Genomic DNA, 13142 nt, shown 5'->3' on the forward strand with positions numbered 1-13142 from the left:
GAACAACAATGCCAACCAACCAGAGCTTCTGGGGACTAAACCACTACCCAAAGACTATACATGGACTGTCCCTGGGCTCCAACCGCATAGGCAGCAATAGCCTAGTAAGAGCACCAGTGGAAGGGGAAGCCCTTGGTCCTGCCAAGACTGAACCCCAGTGAATGTGATTGTTGGGGGGAGGGCGGTAATGGGGGAGGATAGGGGGAACACCCATATAGAAGGAAGGGGAGGGGTTAGGGATGTTGGCCGGAAACCGAAAGGAATAACAATCGAAATGTAAATAAAAATACCCAAGTTAATAAAGATGGGGAAAAAAAACAAAACAAACAAAAATTCTCAGAAAATTCACCATGCACCACCACGTAGACCCAAATTCTTTCAGTTTGTGTATGAAATGGAATTCCGGGCTCTGATAAATCCTTTCTATTTTTTGTTGTGCATGACGTAGAATCTGCCTGCTTCTGGGTTGTCTGGGCTCTCTGGCCCCTACTCTCTAAATGCTAACGGCAACCCCCCAACTCCTCCCACTCCACAGTGGACACAATAAAAAAAAAAGGATCCGACTGACATTTATGGGTCTTGACATTTGAGTAGGAGAAAGGTGGTCACTAGCTGAACACGCGGGTGTTGGTGAGCAGGAGCCAGGAATTGTTCAAGAAGAGCAGAGCACACGGGGTGAAGGCTTTGGGGAGGGGCGTAACAAAACAGGCAAAGTGTTAGGGGTACCACGTGGCTGGCTGAGGATCGAGAGGCTGCAGTGGAGTGGAGTGGGTGAGGGTAAGTAGAGGAGAATTGAGGCCTCTGCACTTCATCAAGTCCTAGCTGCCTGGATGAAGATACAGAACTCTCAGCGTGCCTTCTTCCATGTTCTCACCATGATGATGATGATGGACTGAACCTCTGGACCTGTAAGCCAGTCCCAACTAAATGTTATCTCTGTAAGAGTTGCCTTGGGCTGGAGAGATGGCTCAGCGGCTAAGAGCACTGACTGTTTCAGAGGGAGGTTTGAGAGTCTCTTAATATTGGGGCTGCTCGTGTGCTGTTCTGAACTAGGAGTCCAAACTGGTTTCCTGTCAGCTGGAGCCCGGAGAGTCAGCCATGGTTAGCAAGAGACCAGCACCACTGAAGTGAAACCTTCATTTTACTGAGGTAGTGATGCTGGTCAGTCAGAGCCGGGGAAACGGCTGTGATTAAGAGGAAATTGGCACCATTGAGGTAGAATCTTCTGGGAAGGTTGCCTCAGGGTCAGCACACCTGACTGCTGTCCAGAGGAACCCAAGGCTGTACTTCTCAATGGCTGGACTTGGTAACGTGTAAGAGTCTCTCAGGTTGGTTTTGAAGGCACGAAGAGGTTGTGGAGGATAGCTGAGTCTCCGCCTGGGAGAGGCCAGGAAAGGCCATTGGTCAACAAACATTCAGCCTCAGTTACAGTGAAAACCCCAGAGTTGAAGGGGTCATGGAGAGAGGCTGAGGCTTGGCACCGTGTCCCTGATGTCAAAGTCCCTGAATAGAATCCAGGAGGGGGTGAAGGTGCAGCCCGAGGAGACCCCCAGCATATTGGAGATGTCAGGATCGTGGGGCATTTGCCACAGCAGAGAGCAGATCAAGACAAGTAGAGTGAGGAGCTGGGGAATGGAGCTGCCAGGGCCCTTTCGAAGCCCAGAGGATCGGGAGTGGATCTCAGGTGATAATCACGGAACCTTTGTTTTTTGTTTGTTTAATTTGACTATGACTATGCCCTAGCTTTCTCTCGGAGTAAGAAAATATTTATTTTTTTATTTTACAGGAGCCCACAGGTCACAGAGACTTGGGATGTTTAAAAAAAAGAAATGGATATGTTACAGAGACGAAGCTTTAAAAATCTTGAAAATTGCAAAGACTGTGGGACTTAACAAAAAAAAAACACTGTACAGTTGGGTTAGGCGCGGTGGCTCGTGTCTTTAGACCCAGCGTGCAGGAGGCAGAATAGATGAGTCTCTGTGTGTTCCGGGCCAGCTAGGGCTCCATAGTGAGACCATCTCAAAAATAACAGCCAGGCATGGGTATACCCGCCTTCATCCCTGCACTTGAGAAGCAGAGGCAGGCAGACCTCTGTGTTCAAGGCTGGATTAGCCTACATAGTGAGTTGGGGGAGAGCAGAGCTTCATACACGGTTGGACTCTGTTTTGAAATAATAAAACAAAAACCAATGAAGTTTAGACTATGTTTTACATTATATTAACTTGAGATCTTGGAGATAAACAAGAAAGGTTATGGTTTGTGATGCGTTTGTGTCAAGCTGACAAGGGGCTAGTTACACTGGTTAGGTTTGTTGTTGTTGTTGACTTGACAAAAGTTGGATCATCTAAAGAACCTCAACTGAGAAAATGTCTCCATCAGATTGGCTTGTAGGCAAGCCAGTGGGGCATTTTCTTGATTGATGAATTGATGTGGAAGGTCCCAACTTATCATGGGCGGTGCCACTCGTAGGCAAGTAGTCCTGGGTGTACAAGAAAGCAATCTGAGCAAGCCAGTGAGCAGCATTCTTCCGCGGCTTTGCTTCAGTTCCTGCCTCCAGGTTCCTGCCTCAGCTTCCCTTGGCGATGGGTGACATAAACCTTTTCCTTCCCAAGTTGCTTTTGATCACGGTCTTTTTTTTTTTTTTTTCTTAAATAGCAACAAAAACCTAACTTTCAAAATCACTATGGCTGGGGTTGGATCAGCTTTTTTTTTTTTTTTTTTTAAAGATTTATTCATTTATTATATATAAGTACACTGTAGCTGTCTTCAGATACACCAGAAGAGGGCATCGGATCTCTTTACAGATGGTTGTGAGCCACCATGTGTTGCTGGAATTGAACTCAGGACCTCTGGAAGAGTAGTGGTGCTCTTAACCTGAGCCATCTCTCAGCCCTGGATCAGCTTTTTAAGAGCACTGACTGCTCTTCCAGGGGTCCTGAGTTCAATTCCCAGCAACCACATGGTGACTCACAACCATCTGTAATGGGAACCCAAGTCCTCTTCCGGTCTGAAGAGAGTGACAGTGTACCCATGTACATAACAATATCGAATAAATCTTTAAAGAATTCCCTTTGGCAGGCCCTAAACCTGAGGCTTGTTATTTCTGTGTGAGTCTTTGCCTTCATGTTTGTCTGTGTACCACGTGCCTGCCTGGTGTCTGAAGAAGTCAGAAGAAGGGGGTGGGTGGGTCTGATCCCTCTGGAACTGGAGTTTAGACAACTGTGGTGCTGGGAATCAAACTTAGATCTTTGGCAAAAACAAGTGTTCTTAACTGTTGAACCATCTCTCCAGCCCTGTATTATCTTTTTTTTTTTTTTTTTTTTTTTTTTTTTAGATTTATTCATTTATTATATATATATAAGTACACTGTAGCTGTCTTCAGATACACCAGAAGAGGGAATCGGATCTCTTTACAGATGGTTGTGAGCCACCATGTGGTTGCTGGGAATTGAACTCAGGACCTCTGGAAGAGCAGTCGGGTGCTCTTAACCACTGAGCCATCTCTCCAGCCCCAGCCCTGTATTATCTTTTGAAAAAAAAAAATTTTGTGTGTACCTATGTTTGCTGTGTGGGGGAATGCTTGCAAAGGCTAGAAGAGGGTATTCCTTCCCTTGCAGCCATGAGCCGTCTGATGTGGATGCTGGGAATCAGGTCCTTTGGAAGAACATTAAGTGTTTGTAACTGCTGTGCCATCCTTTCTCTGGTCCCTTCTCTGACATTTTATGCATGTTAATATAGTGTGTTATAACTGATCTTGTTTCTGAGACAGTTTCATGGTCTCAGGGGATGATGACCTTGAATTTCTGCTCCTCTTGCCCCTCTCCACTTCCAATACTGGCCTTACGGGCATGTGCTCAGTTTATGCAGTTCTGGGGACTGAGTCCAGGGCTTCTTCCTATGTGCCAGACAGGCTATAGCCCTTATATGAAAGCCTTACAGGCCTGAACTCACCATGTAGACCAGGCTGGTCTCAACGTTGCAGAGATTGGAGAGCTGAGCTCATAAGCATATGCCACACCTGCTATTCCTAAGTTGTAGATGGCTCCTTCTGGTCCCTGTGGCACCTGGACTGTCAGGGGTAGGAGACAGGGCTAGGGACAAGTGTTGTCACTCTCAGGGGAGTTGAAAACCCGTCAGATTCAAGGCAGAACTGTGGGTGGGGGTTACAGGGAAGAGAGAGGGGTGGGGCAGGCCTCATCCAGCACAGCTCTAGGGGTAGACAGCAAGGGAATGAAGATGGACAGATGGACAGAACAGACAGATGGACAGACCGCTGGGATCAGATAGTCTGTACTCTTGGATGGAGACACTTCAGCTTGCTTATTGTAGAGTCGAGGAGAAAACCCAAAATGTGATAATTGGTAAAGGATACATAGTCCTGGTACTGATAGTAAACCAGGGGCTGGAGAGGTTGTAACTCCGATTCTAGGGATCTGATGCCCTCTTCTAACCTTCGTGAGCACCAGGCACACATGTGGTACAGAGGCGTACATACATGCAGGCCAAACAGCCACAGGCATGAAGGATTAGATACATATCTTTAAACTCAGCACGCAGGAGGCAGAGGCAAGTGGATCTCTAAGCTTGAGGCCAGCCCAGTCTACAGGATTCAGAAAAGCTACAGGGATACACAGAGAAACCCCAAAGTTGAAGGAAGGGGAGAAAAAAAAAAGAAATTTAGTGTCTAAGGAAATAGGGCTGTTTTGTCTAACCTGTAAAAGCAAACACCAAAACAAACTAGTCCAGACCAGTTCTGAGGGCTGAGGACATAGAGACCTACACAGCCCCAGACAGAGTTGTACCCAAAGAAAAAGGTTGTAAATGGAGCCCAGGTCCCGGGGCAGCAGCTGGTGGGCTGAGACGAAGGGGCCTTCATTGTAGTGCACCCAGGGGCTGCATTTGTGGGATGCCTAGCCTACCTCTCCCTTCTCCAGGAAGCTGTCTCTTGGCTTCGTTGGGAAATACAATGTGTAGTCTAAACTTAGGCAACGGAAGGAGGAAGGCAGGCAGCACCGCTGGGCTTCCGGAGGGTAGAGGAGAAGGGGAGCTCCTTACCCCAGCTCACTGGACAGCAGGCCTGTGGGTGCACGGCAGCTTCCGACACTGCAGAGAGCTCTCTCGCTGTCACCACCCTAGCAGGACCAGGACACCCTGGGTCCCCTCCCACTTTGGACTTAACTGCCTTGCTTGCTGCCCAGAGGCTGTGATGACAAGAGGCACAGCACTTGCTGAAGTGGCAGATGCCCGGGCTGTGGGCAGGGCTGGTGGACTAGAGTAAGAACAGGAACAGAAGCAGGCTACAGACCATGGCGGCTCCAGATCAGGAAGTTTTATTGCTGACATGCAGGAAGAGTCCCCATGTAGTACAAAAATACGTCTTTATACAAACTTTTTTGTGACTTTTCCATTTTGTTTGTTTTTTTGTTTTTGTTTTTCTTTACCGCAGGGCTTCTCAGTGCCTGACAGCAGCGAGGGCAGGCCCACCCTCCTCTCATCTGCATTGCCAAAAACACCAGCAGACCCAGGTTACCCTAAGAAGGAACCAGGCTGGCTGATGGCGCTGCAGACCTGAAGGTATTGCTTTTAAAAGGGGGGCAAGTGGAATCAGGCCTGAGGGGCTAGGCAGGGGCTCTGCCCAGGAGGGCCCTAGCCAGGCCTCAGAGCCTCACTGGAGGGCAGTCATGGGCTAGGGGCCCAGGCTGACTGCATTTCTGCTCCCTTCGGAGACTTATCGCTATCAAATAAATATAGAAAAGAGCCCTCCTCCCCCGCCCCGCCCCAGCACCATGCCCTGACTCTCAGTGGCCGGATGGCTGAACTAGAAGCAGAGCTGAGTGCCAGGAGAGTAACCACTGGGCTCAGGTGGGCTCCCACAGACCCAGCAGAACAGAGGCACAGGTGCCCAGGGCTGGATATGGGGCATGGGGAGGAAGGGGCATGGGCAGCCCTGCTACTGCTGGCAAGAGGTGGCCCCATTTTTTCCAGATGGGGAAACTGAGGCACAAGGAGGTTTGGGAACTTGCCCAAGGTCACTCACAGTGAGTCAGCTTTTCAGGGGGTGAGGGGCAGCTCACACTCTAGGAAACATCGTCTCCCCATAGGAGAGCAAGAGGCAGGAAGGGTCTAGGACTACCTACCAGGAGGGTGACATCACCCTTCCTGAGGGTACACAGGATGTAGGCCTCCAGAGTTGGGTCTCTGCTTGGTTCTGGGTGCGCCAAGTCCAGTGCAGGGAGGGGCATTCTGGAGAGAACAGCGTTTCTGGCAAGACGGGCATCCACTTCAAAATTTCGGCTCAAAAAGGGGTAGCAGGGCTGTTCTCAAGCCAGGAAGGTGGGTGGGTCCCTGATCCCTATAGAGTCCCTCCAAGTCCTACCCTCAAGTAGGTATCTGCCCAGAGTCTTCTGGGAGAGGCACCACTTCTGCGGCAGGGTGAGAGGGTCTCTGAGCACAGTCCTGGCCTCAGTAGGCCCAGAGCATCCTCCGAAGTTGGCCACAGGTCCCTTCACACTACGTCCGCGTTACCTGGGTACCACATGAAAGATGGAGGAGGTGGGCGGGACTAATGCGAATGTGCAGCCGCTCAGAGAAGCTGCTAGGACAGAGAAAGAGCCAAGGCTAGAAACAGAGGGCCTGGGGGGTTGAGAGCAGAGAGAGGAACTGGCCAGAGGGCTCCTGGGTGCCTGGGGCGAGAAGGGAGCCTACACACCTGGGCCCTGTTATTCAGCCAGGCTCAGGGGCGAAGAGTGGCCATGGGCTGAACCTAGAGATAGAAGTTGGGTTCAGTAAAAAAATAAATATATTTGACTTGGGTGGAAAGTGAGGTGAGAGTGTTCCAAAGCTTAGACTGAGGGCAGCCCCAGGGAGGGGCTGTGAACGGTGGGAAGGGGTGCTTACTGGGGGCCAGCAGCGAGCTGCGTGGTCAGCTTATATGGACTGGGGTCAGTGGCCTAGCCAGGCTGTTCCAGTGCCTGGGATATGAGCGTAGGCTCCCCTCTTTCCTCCCAGCATTCAGTCCAGAGACAGCGTGGTTAAAGAGACAGAGGTAGATTAAAATGTCATGATTAAAAGCAGATTAGGTATCTATCTAGAATTCTCAGATAAAAAAACAATCAAGCAATCATCCCAAAAGGTAGCTTTGTGGTACCTCTGTTGACCCTGGCTGTGACCTGGGCTGTCCCTATCCCTGCCCTGTCCTTACTGCAGCCTGGGAGACTCAGTCCAGCACTGCTGGGCCCGGGCCCAGGCAGGCCTGATGGCTGGGCCTCAGGCGGGCCGAGGAGAGGTGTGCTGGGCTAGTGCCCTAGCTGAGGGCACTATTTCCGCAGATAGCGTTGTGCCAGGATGGCTGTGTCCAAGGAGGTCATTGGCTGTGCATCGTGGCCTAGCCGTCGGACGGGTGGCATGCTACCGAACTGCCGCTTGGGTACCCAGGTCCGGGCCTCGTGGATGGAGCTCTTCTCTTCAGCCAGCAGCAGCTGCTGTCGCATGTAATTCTCAAACTCGTACTGGGAGCATTCCTCTGTGACCTTTGCCTGTGAGGTGGAGAAGAGCAAGGTGAAGAGAGAACAGAGGGCGCCCAGCGCAGTGTGGCTGCTGAGCTCTTGCTTCCCAGGATCACAATTCAGGCTCCATCTTTCCAGAGGCTGAGTGTGGGGCCCTGAAGTCCTCACCTTCTGGCCCTAGCCACACACAACCCTGTCCTCTGGCCTTCCTGGTTGCGTTAGCATCCTCCCCACAGTGGGGTGTGTGTGTGGGTGCAGGGTTCAGGGGTGTGTACACGTGACTAATGAGAGTGGCAGTGCAGGGTGTCTCCTCAGAGGGTCCTGGAACTCTGAGGGACTGACGCATTGGGGGTTAAAAACAAAGCTACTCTCCAACTCATGGCCTCAAGCGAGCTCCTTCCCATGTAAGACTGTGGGGCAGGTCCCAACTAGTGGGAGGCAGGATTATGGAATCAAGGCACAGTTCCCCAGCTGCCAAGCTGTGTGACCATGGGCACATCAGTTTACTTCTCTGATCCTCCATGAGCCTCAGGGTGGACTGAATGGGAGCTGACGTCCACACCGGCTCCTCCTGGTCCTACTCGGAGCTCCCAGGGAGGCTCCTGTAACAGCTCGGGCCCAGCTGCCCTCCAAGCGGGTGTCCTGAACCTATGCCAGCTGCTGCCCAGCACTCACAGCTCTGTCTCCACCCCTCGCCCAGCACTTTCTCCAGTGCGGGAAAGGGAGGAGAGAGAAGAGGGATAAATGAATCATGTAAAAACTGAAAAGCAGGAAGGGTGAGAGAAACCAGTGAGTCAGAGAGGGAGAGAAATGTGACTGGGGCAGGAAGAGACTGCTCCAGAGGCCCAGATGGTTGCCTGGCACTGGGGGTGTGCGGGTGTGTGTGTGTGTGTGTGTGTGTGTGTGTGTGTGTGTGTGTGTGTGTGTCCCATGACAGGTCACAAGGCAGGCTAGAAGTACCTTTCTATTGCAAGGGCTGGGGAAGGAAAGCCTAGAAACACCCCCACCCCCCCCCCCACTCACCTCCTGGGAGCTGTCAGAGTTGCTCATTTGGTCATCGATGTCAGGAACCACTTGCAAAGGCCCACTCAGAGAGGACAGGGACTGCCTGCAGGGAAAGTGGCCACATCAGATTAGACAGGTCCCTACTGCTCCTGACTTGCCTCCAGTCAGTACAGCTTAGGACCCAGCCAGAACCCGCCTTACATGGCTGACTATTCTGGGCCTCTATCTTCCTGTCCAATAAGGGAGACATCTCCTGCTGAGGGCCAGGTTAAGGACTCTTTGAGGCAATGCCAATCTCACATGTCTAGCAGGCAGGAGACACTTTGCCCTCTGCCCACTCCCTCTTACCCTGCCTTTAGGGTGATCCGAGGCTGATGGCACAGCAGAGAAAGGGGCTGCTCTCCTGGTAGGGCAGTAGAGCATGTGTGCCCCCGGCCTTGTACTGCTCACTCACCAAGATGCAATGATGGCACTGAGGGCCTCCAGGACATCTGCAGCAGCCAGGCGTTGCTGGGGGTCAAGGACCAGTAGTTTCCGGATAAGACACACCGTGTTCTCAGAGACTCTCCCATCCCTAGACAGAGAGGAAGCAGCAGCCTAAGCCATGTGATGAGGAGTGGCGTTGGCGGCTTTGACCCAGGACTCCAGGACCCCAGTGGTGTTTCTGTCTGTTCACTAAAATCCCAGAGGGCCAGCTGGTCCCTTCCCAACCCCTCCCAGGAGGCAGGACTCACTCAGGGATGGTGTACTCAGCAGCCTTGATCTTGCGGAAGAGCTCCTGTGGGATGCTGTCGTAGAAGGGGAACTGGCCATAGAGCATGGTGAAGAGCACCACGCCCAAGGCCCACATGTCACTAGGCTTCCCCCGGTATGGCCGGCCTGGGGACAAAGGACATGCACACTCAGGGGAAAGAATACCTGGGCAGCTTTTCTCTCTAAATCCCACCTTTGCCTCTGGCCCCATTAATGCTCTTCCTCAGCTGGCAACTGTGCTGGGAGATCCTGCACTCTTCCCAGTCCCCCCCCTGCAGATGCAGGGCTGTGTGCAGCCACCTGCTGTGCCCCGCTCTGTAGGGTTCTGTATCATCTTCTCCATCAGCCAGGAAACTCTGGCAATCAGGCCTGCAACTACTCCTCCCACACCCAGACAGCGGCTCACAGAGCGGGTGCTCAGTATATCTGTGGACACAGCTGGAGCCACTCACACCCTATCCAGCACCCTCATGTGGCCTGGTTCTTCCATAGGTTTTTCACCATCGGCCAAGGTCCTTTGTCTGTGTTGCTTTCCAGCTCCCCTGCTAGATGGTGGTGGCGCTCTCTCTCTCTCTCTCTCTCTCTCTCTCTCTCTCTCTCTCTCTCTCTCTCTCTCTCTCTCTCTCTCTCTCTCTGCCTGGGCTCAGCTCACCTGGACTTGTACATTCACTTCATTAGTTCCTCGTCAGAGGTAATGGTCTGAATGTCACTTCAGGGAGGGGAAAGGGAAAGCAGACTGTAATAGGACACAAGGTTAGGAGGGACTGTTTGAGGGAGAAATGTGGGGGACTAGGGAGAGGGACCAGAGGGATGAGAAGGACTGGAGGAGGGCAAACAGGAACAAAGTATACAAACATATGCATTAAAACAAAATGCTGCAGGGAAACCTAGCACTAATTTTTGAAGGTCCCAAACAAAAAGGTCATCTTACTTTGATTTCCTTCTCTGTAAAAGGGGATTTTGTGAGATTGTTCTTGGGATAGTAGTCTGGGGGGGCAGGGGTGTAGAGGCAGGATCTTGCCATTATATGGTCCAGGTTAGCCTAGAACCCCTCCTGCCTCTGCTGCCCGTGTGCTAGGGTGTGCTGGTTGTGCTATACCATGCTCACAGAGCTGAGCTTCTAGTTAACTCTGCATCTTAAATGCCACATCCCATCCCAGGGAATCTCTCCCGGGCTCCCAACCCTGAGACAGGGTTTCTCTGTGTAGCTTTGGCTGTCCTGGAACTCACTCTGTACATTAGGCTGACCTCGAACTCAAGAAATCCACCTGCCTCTGCCTCCTGAGTGCTGGGATTAAAGGTGTGCGCCACCACTGTCCAGCACTGGGGAGAATTTCTTAAGTGTCCTTCAGTGTTCTTTTGGCACTCTCCTCCCTCTGTCCTAGCTTTAACCTGATGCAGGTATGGGACCAGCCTGTCTTCTTCCTCCACCAGACCAAAGGTCTTGTTCAGGGTAGGTCAGGAAAGCCCCGGCACCTACTCCAGGTCCTGGCCCAAGATTACCATCTGTTCAAGGAGTGAACTGCCACACCATGTGGGGGCCACACATACCGCTGAGCACATCAGGACTGATGTAGGCAGGGCTCCCCCTCTGGTCCTTCAGCAGGTCCCCCTCACTCACAAGGTGCTTTCCAAGGCAGAAGTTGGTGATAGTTATCCGATGGGTCCTAAGGATGGGAGGCAGAGAGTAAATGCAGGGGCCGTGGAGCCAGACCCGCTGCGGCCGGCTCCTATGCTCACCGCTGGGCCTCTGTTTAAAGCACAGCAGCGGCCTCCCCTCCACCTGCTGCTCTAGCTGAAGCTCAGAGCTTGGAACAATTCCCAGAGATTTTTACCAATATCCAAGATTGGGAGTAACCTGGAACCTCAATACAACGTCCTCATTCTCCCAAGCAGGAAAAAGACCAGAGGTGAGTGACCTTAACCCTCCCACTCTATGCTGTGGCGAGTGGGCGTCCTGAGCTTCCCTGCCTCACCACGGCAGAGACAGCCTGTGCATCCTCTGGGCAGGAGTGTGGAAGCTGATCCTACTACCCATGCCCTCCGGCTAACGTCGGTGCGTGTGTGTGTGTGTGTGTGTGTGTGTGTACACACTAGAAGGGCCACATGTCCAGATCTGGGATCTTTCTATTATTCTCTACTTTAGGCCTCATGCTTTCTATGCTAGGGATCTGAACTCAAATCCTCCATACCTGCCTAGTGACCACTTAACCAACTGACCCATTCGCCCTGCCCCCAGCCTAGCCTTTCTGGGGACCTCCGGTCTCTCCACGGAGCCCTGGCATCCAGTTAGGTTAAAGTGTCATCCAACTCTTCCCCACAGTCCCCACAGTCCCCACAGTCCCCTGCGCTAACAGAATAGGAATGGAGGTGCAGCACAGTTGTCACAGCCTAGAGCAACCACACAGCTCACAGAGTTCAACCAGGCTGTCTTTCTAAAACCCCACTGTAAGCCAAAGCTCCCGGGGAGATTCAGCACCAGAAGGGTGGGTGGGACTTTTCTGACATCTTCAGGGTGCTGTAACCTCCATGGGCAGGTAGAACCAGGAGACGGCACAAGAGCCCTTGTTTAGGAGCAACTCCAGTCTTAGTGTCCTTCCTGCCTCATGGTAGGGCATGCACACACTGCTGCCGATACAGGGTACATGTGAGCCCAATGGCTAGGGATGGCCAGCAGTGCAGGTCTGGGTCTTCACTTGTTCAAGGCCTCCAAGAGATAACATTCACACCAGAAAGGGAGGGCATTGTGAATTGGTGATGCTGCCAAGTTGGGATTCCCTTTGCTTGTAGTTTTGAACAGGTAGCATTTAGAAGAGTTCTGGGGTCCTGCTGTGTGGGCTTGTGGAGGCTCAGCACATAGAACCATACTGTGTATTGAATGAGGGATTCATGACACACTGCCCTGAAATTTAACAGGCCACTGTGGGCTACAACCATGCTGCATCACGTACAGAGGCTTAGCAGGCAGATTTCAGAGGCGCCATGAGACAGTGTGCTATCTACTCCCAGCAACCTTTACGGATGTTTCGCTTGTTTCCTGTAGTGCTAGGGGCCAAAGTCAGGACTTGTGCACACCAGAGCTCTCTTACTGACTATGCCCCAGCCCTATTTCCAATAATTACAAACCCTAGGACTGTCACTGACAGCATAGCTTCCTGGTGGCCCCCATTTGGAGCAGCAGGTCCTGCTGGGAGGTAACACTGACATCAGAGGAGGAATGTGGCTCCCACATAGCAGGTAATAGTCATTTACTATGCTGGGGCCAGCATCCCAGGAGGGCTCTTAGCATAAGAGGGGAAGCTAAGGGGAGGAGATACATCTCAATGATTATGGAGAAAATGCCTAGGAGGATATGCAGTACAGGAAATGCAGAGCCAGCTCTGGACCTGCCCCCAGCAGCTCACCTCCCTCCCTCTGCAGGACTCAGGTGCACTGTTTTCATTTATCAACTCGTATTCGTTTGTTTGTTTATTTATCCATCTCCACCTCTGAAGGAGACTTTTTCAACACCCTGTTTCAGATAGCACAACTAAGACCCAGAAGCAAAAGGACATGCCCAAGGTCACACAGCTTGCGAGCATTGGCAGGTAAGACTAAGCCCAAGTCTGTTAGGCCCCAGATGCCCTAGTAAGTGCCCAGCCATTAAGCAGGTGGCTTTGGCTTGGAACCTTTCTAAGAAGCTCACGGTTCTCTATAGCTGGGGGTGAAGGGAGGATGGCTCTTGCCAAGAGAACCTAGGGGAACACCAGTGAAGAGGGCTGTCTCTTCCCTAACTGCAGTGTCCTGTACTTAATGGCTGAGCGCGGCAGCTGGGGAGCAGCAGTTGAGAGATGCTCCATTGAAGGGCACTGAGCTCCTCTTTCTAGAGCAGTCTCCAGG

General features: G+C 51.9%; 1 protein-coding gene across 1 annotated transcript in view; it reads right to left on the reverse strand.

Moving 5' to 3' along the window:
- Positions 1-5311: 5311 nt before the first annotated feature.
- Stk40 (serine/threonine kinase 40) overlaps positions 5312-13142 on the reverse strand; it is a 36816-nt gene continuing 28985 nt past the window's right edge. Inside the window, exons 7-11 of the mRNA XM_032898127.1 lie at positions 10815-10930; positions 9245-9389; positions 8965-9084; positions 8529-8613; positions 5312-7535 (exon numbers count right to left, since the gene is read on the reverse strand). Coding sequence (XP_032754018.1) covers positions 7317-7535; positions 8529-8613; positions 8965-9084; positions 9245-9389; positions 10815-10930 — 685 coding nt within the window. The 3' untranslated portion in view covers positions 5312-7316. The remainder of the gene's footprint in view (positions 7536-8528; positions 8614-8964; positions 9085-9244; positions 9390-10814; positions 10931-13142) is intronic.

The sequence above is a fragment of the Rattus rattus genome, chromosome 1 (assembly GCF_011064425.1).
Source record: "Rattus rattus isolate New Zealand chromosome 1, Rrattus_CSIRO_v1, whole genome shotgun sequence".
Taxonomy (NCBI): domain Eukaryota; kingdom Metazoa; phylum Chordata; class Mammalia; order Rodentia; family Muridae; genus Rattus; species Rattus rattus.